This window comes from Hordeum vulgare, chromosome 7H (assembly GCF_904849725.1).
Source record: "Hordeum vulgare subsp. vulgare chromosome 7H, MorexV3_pseudomolecules_assembly, whole genome shotgun sequence".
Lineage (NCBI taxonomy): Eukaryota > Viridiplantae > Streptophyta > Magnoliopsida > Poales > Poaceae > Hordeum > Hordeum vulgare.
Genome location: NC_058524.1, coordinates 278,954,851 through 278,960,895, shown reverse-complemented (window position 1 = coordinate 278,960,895; position 6,045 = coordinate 278,954,851). Strand labels below are relative to the sequence as shown.

General features: G+C 44.3%; 1 protein-coding gene across 1 annotated transcript; it reads right to left on the bottom strand.

The window, feature by feature from the left end:
- Nucleotides 1-1,052: 1,052 nt before the first annotated feature.
- On the bottom strand, nucleotides 1,053-5,148 carry LOC123406987 (nuclear transport factor 2). The gene is made up of 9 exons (XM_045100008.1): nucleotides 4,796-5,148; nucleotides 4,561-4,701; nucleotides 3,690-3,984; nucleotides 2,443-2,720; nucleotides 2,191-2,353; nucleotides 1,975-2,093; nucleotides 1,816-1,881; nucleotides 1,583-1,658; nucleotides 1,053-1,429 (listed from the first exon to the last, which is right to left on the bottom strand). The coding sequence occupies exons 1-9, from the start codon at nucleotides 4,820-4,822 to the stop codon at nucleotides 1,287-1,289; spliced, it is 1,308 nt and encodes a 435-aa protein (XP_044955943.1). The 5' UTR covers nucleotides 4,823-5,148; the 3' UTR covers nucleotides 1,053-1,286.
- Between the last annotated feature and the right edge of the window lie 897 nt (nucleotides 5,149-6,045).

Here is a 6,045-nt window from a genome sequence, read left to right as displayed (position 1 = left end):
ATTGAACCAATCGATGAAAATGCTACAACCTTGGTTGATTTTGCTAGAAGTGGCAAGCGGCGAAGATGCGTTGGAGGCCACCGGGTGCTAGAACTGACAACAATGATGCTGGAGCCGATGTCGATGAATGCTGCAACAAACCATGAACATTGCTGAAATCAGTAGTGACGAATGCAGGAACCTACGACCGGCGGTGGAAAAGGTTGCAAATGGCGTCGCCCCATGCTGCAACCGTCGAAAGCTATAACGATTGACCATGGCGAGTTGCGACCTCACGTGACATCATGAGAGATACTGCAACCACGACCCGCCGGAGCTACCACAGCGCCCACACGCTGGAACCGACACTCGTCATTGCTCTAACCAGCTACAGCAATGCTACGACGCCACAAGGGATGCTACGATCAGTGGAATAGTTTGCTCGGCACAAGCGCTAAAGCGACAAGCGACGCGATGGAGCTTTAGGTGAGGCTCCGGAAGGAGATAAAACAAGCACATACGGAAGAAAACATATGCAAGGTGCTGGCTGGGTGAATGGTGCGGCTGCAAGCACATAGGGAAGAAAACATGCGAAAGGCGTTGGCTGGGCGAATGGTGCGGCTGCAAAGATGTGCATCTTTGGGCCGGCGACCAGTGCCTAGCACGCGCCATTCAATGAAAAAGGAGGACTAAACAATAACTCGATTTTGATGCATCACGACAATCTTCACGAACATCAATGGCGGAAGGGATGCAGGAGGGAAGAACCGACGGCCGATGTCTTTGCTGGGTTAGGGCATGTACAATGTGTAGCCCGTCAATCTTGAGGAACATCAATGGCAGAAGGGATACAGGATGGGAGAACCAACGGCCGAAGATGGTGATGTCTCTGCTGGCTTCGGGCATGTACAATGCGTAGGTAGTGCTCCAGCTGCTAGATAGGTTCGGATGCCATGCTTGTTAAAAAAAAGTATAGCATGCATGTGCCAGTGAAGTCGTGTTCTCACCGAAAAAGTTGCGTACACCATCATCACCATCACGCAACAAAACACAGGCATAAATGACAGAAGACCGAAAAAGAACAGCTCTAACGTTAACGAGAAGACAGAATATAGCAACATAAGTATCTGTTGGTAAGAACGGACGGACACGTCCATGGACGAGCAGCTGTGGCAAACTCAAGGCAAACCCCAAAACCGAAAATGCAACCTAACAGAATGGAGCGCTCCAATAATTCAGTTTTACAACTACTGCTCCACTTCCCACGGATCAAAACCTCTTATGCTTCCTCCTTTCGGCATGGGGCATCAGTTCCTTGCCCCCAAAATGCCCCTCTCGTGGTGAGGGACACGCTGGTAACCGTTCGACTTCCCACGGCTACCGTTGTACTCGTCACCTCTGGCATACCCTCTGCCACCGCCACCAAAGCGACCTCTGCCTCCCCCCCTTCCTGCAAATGTAAACATGCAGAACATAAACAAAAATATAGAGCTCATGACTTCTTCACAAGCACGGCTCACAATTGTGCTAGCAGCTTAAGTTATTCATTAGGATAGGGCAAATGCATAAAAATGGACAGCTACTGAGAAAGAAACCAACTTACTTCCTCCCCTTATTCCACTATTAGGCTTCCGCTCCTCAACATATATCTGCCGCCCATTTATTTCAAGTGGTGAAGCCTGAAATCCAGCAAGAAGGTTTCAGAATATGGCCAGCTAAACTAATATAAATATAACAACGATAAACACTACTGTTGAACAAGCCAAGCCTAAGCAACAATTTTTAAACAAGAAATTAAAGAAATGAGTGTATCAAATGTAAATTCCAATAAACAACCCTCAATGCATTGTGTACACCACTCAGTTCCTCGAATTCCACAAAAGCATAGTAGCCACCAGTCTCCTGCAAATTACACATAATCATCAATTAAATGAAAATTAAATCATGTTATGGCATGTAGTGAATTAGACTTAGAAAACCAATTTAACTGCAAACCTTTCGGCTTCTGATAGCAACACCATCAGGGATGAGCTGGCCAAACTTCTTGAACTCATTCTCAAGATCAGCCTCAGTTACATTTTGCGGCACATTCCCAACATAAACAGATTTGCTCTCTAATTTATGAAATAAAGATTACAATCAGCAAACAATGTGCAAATTAAAATAAATAAACAAACGTAAATTAGGCAAACATGGGTAAGAAAGGACAACCTTCTTCATCATGGCCTTCTGCGTAGAAATCAGATTTTGGCTTATCTGCTGCCATCGATGAAGTGACCTGAGTTGCCAGGTTTGCTTCTGTTGTAGAGAGAGGTTTATTCACAGGCACTGATTGAGCCACATGGAACAGAGGTGGGGCTTTTGCAGTTCTTAGCTGCATCATCGGAATCATCATTGTAAAGTCATGTCAACTAGATATCACAACACATTTCATACAAAGGAAAGGAAGGTGGTCCCACATACAATAGAAGCATAGGTCTTCTTTACAGGCTCCCCAACAGGTTCCTCAATATGAGGCTGCACAGGTGGAGGTTGCGCTGGCTCCTCTAGCGCCATCGCCATTCCATTCGAGTAGGAAGACAGTGGTTCCTCTTGAAGAGATTCATCTCCCCAGTTGTCCGACTGAGAAACCACTTGCTGTGGTGGCTCAGAGTAAGTGTAACTGTCAACAGCATCATTTTCTTCAGATGTTACTGGAACAGCTTGCATTGTTTGACTTTCTTCGTGAATGTACTCTGCACCTGCAGGCACAGCATTTAAACAGAACATCAACAAACATTGAAGCAGCAATGAAACAGGACCATGAATATTATCAGGAGACACTAATATTTCTCCATGGAAGCATTATAATTTGAAACAATCAGTGATCAGCTGGCATAAAACCAAACTACAATTTCTATTATTGTCCATAGGTATTAAACATAATGACTTGCATGAACATTCTCAATACTTTGCACCTTATTTAGGCTGCCATACTCAACAAAGAAATAGGATACGAGAGAGAGACCGTGCATACAGGCAAGCAGATATGGCATGTACTAGAACATATTCATAACATGATTGGCTACTAGCAAAAGGGCCCATGCGTTGCAACGGGACAAAGAAATACCACACGGCACACGCTCTTAATTTATAAAAAATGTCTATAATTTGAGAATTTATAGTTAAGATACAAATAAAGATGGTCTTATCCTACAAAAATGCAGTTCAAAATTTCACAGATCTTCTATTTTAACACGGCTTGCATGTAGATTTAATACGTACAAAGAATCAGTCAAGTGACCTTCAGTTTCATCTCTAATCCTGATTTTGTTGACGTGTTCATTCCCAACCCGAACGAGTACCGGTATGAAAGAAAGACGAATAATGACTTATTTATTAAGATTGCACCCTAGATAGTATTTTTATTAAACGTTTAACAGATAAAATAATATCATATTTAAATTCTACATATTTTTCTAATCAAATTCCATGTATAATATGTTAAATTTGGAGTTACGGTTTAAAAGATATGAGTATTTAAAAAAATATTTAATATATACTACGAGTTTAATGTCATAAACAGTAAGGGCTTTTTTGTAAAATCACCTCGGTGGGTTTTCCGACGGAAGCGATAGCCTCTTTATTATTAGGTAAAGATTTCATGGGTAATAACAATCAAAATTCAAAGACCAAAAGTTTAGATGTTTATTTAGGATGGTAAATCTTACTGGTTTGGACTGTGTTGGATGCCAGGTTGGTCTCAAATGCCTCCTGAGCTCTCACCTGTGCAGGTTGCACTTGTTCTTGGTCAACAAAGTGGAAATAATCATTGAGCACAAAGTAACCTTTCTCCTGAGGCGCAAGGAAAAACATCTGGATAAATTTCCTTTGGTTGCTGTACTCTTTCGTCTGTACAAGACCAGAGACCATCACTAGCACCCCATCTCCCCATGAGTTGGCAAAGTTGGCAGTTTTTATCTCGATTTGGGTGAAATTGAGGGACATGATAAGGGAGTGTATATCCTGCAGGCACAAATGTGTTACAGTAAGTAACACAGGAAACAAAACAAAAAAAAGTGCTCCCTCTGTAAACTAATATAAGAGCATTTAGATTACTAAACTAGTATTATAAATGCTCTTATATTAGTTTAAGGAGGGAGTAGCAGACTAAAATTGCAAATATAATTGATTTAGGGGCAACAGACAAACACCACATACGACATGGCAAAATAACATACCACGACCACAGAAGTTATGCTAAAACCTACAGTCATGCCAAACATTGAGCTGGAAAGATTAGTCAAAGCACTGACAGTCCTTCGTATCAGTCGCATGAGTTTAAAAATATCACAAAAGCCAAGCGCAAATATATAAACCTTAAATAAGTGACATATACTCCCTCCGTTCCTAAATATAAGTCTTTTTTAGAGGTTTTACTAGGAACTACATACGGATGTATATAGACATACTTTAGAATGTAGATTCACGCATTTTGCTCCGTATGTAGTCTCTTAGTGAAATCTCTTAAAAGGCTTATATTTAGGAACCGAGGGAGTATAAATAAAGGTAATATATATAGATTGCGAGAGAGACAGTAACCATCATGGAGTTAGCAGTGGTGTTAGTCCCGTTGAGGTCGTCGACGCGGACCATGGTGCTTGCTTCGCTGTAGAACTGGTGGACGACATCGGGGTTCTGCTGCAGCAGATTGTAGTAGTTGCGGAGGAAGTAAGTGCCCACCTGCCAGCCAAATCCAATCGCAACATCAGTCACCGATCCAAGCATGAGAGGGCGCAAACGGTTTGGGAAAGATAGAGATAAAGAGGAGGGTTACTTGAGTCGCCGCCGCCGCCGAAGCCATGGGGAGTGCAGTGGAGTACGGAGTAACCCTAGATCTGCTTATTCCGCGGGCAAGATCTAAGAGGGAGAGCGTTTCGAAATCCGACGCCGCTGCAGCCGCCGCCGCCGCCGCCGCCGCCGCCGCCGTGAGAGGATGTGTTCGCCCTGATTGCTCGTGCGTATTCGCGTGTGCACCTTTCGCAGGATGGAGTGGGGGGAGAGGAGAGGAGAGGAGAGGAGATGGATTGGCGTCGCGTGGGTGGACTCGACTCGACTCGTCTCTTATGACGGCCCGGAGGGAGGGGCACGAGGGGAGAGAGAGAGAGAGATACCGGTTGCCCTTGCCCTACCATGCGATTCGATCTCACTTTCCTTTCACTATTATGTTGGATTTCGTGGCCTATCTTCATTTGGGCTACAGATTGGCCCGCTACGGTCTCCTTTTACTCTTACTTAGCCCGTGTTACTTTTTTTTTTTTAACTTAGCCCGTGTTACATTTGATAGACTTTGTGAATCGGATCGGTTAGGGTTTCTGGTAGTAGATAGGATGAGTTTACCTTGCCCCGCACTTGAGGAGCTCGTGTCGGCGTCCATCAGTGAGGTGGTGACGGCGGCGGCGACGGAGAGATGCGGTAGCGGTAGTGCTTCCCGTGAACACCACGCTAATCCTAAATCGGTAGGGCATGTAGGTGGGGAAAGTGGCGGTGACGAACCTCGTGTCTCGTGCCCCAGCTGATAGAGGCGAAGTTGTCCCTGTCTTTCGATGAGATCGTGGATATCGTTTAGATGGAATAGACTTTGACGATCCGACTACGAACGTGTGAGGACGTCGCGCCTTAGCAATCGCTAAACCAACTCCGAGAGGTTATTGATCACGCCGGAGCACGATCAACCTGACCACGAGGGTCTGTTTCCTGCACGCAAACGAAGAACAAGCAAGAAACCAAGATTGCAATCAGGATATTGCGAATATAAGAGAGAAGCTTTATTGATGAAGGTGGGGTTCTGTGACGTCTTTGTCTGGTCGTAGAACACAAACGAAGAACGCGAAGTTGCAGCTATGGCGAACTTGAAATCTAAACAAAACCCAAGTCTAAACGGTGCCCTAAGGGCTGTATATATGAGGGAAAAGAGAGGCAATTTCGTAACCCTTGGGGAAGGGTTCCGAAAACAGCCCTAGTCTCGGTTTCCCCACACATACGGACTCTAAAAATAGCCTATATTATGGTATTTCGAAATTACAT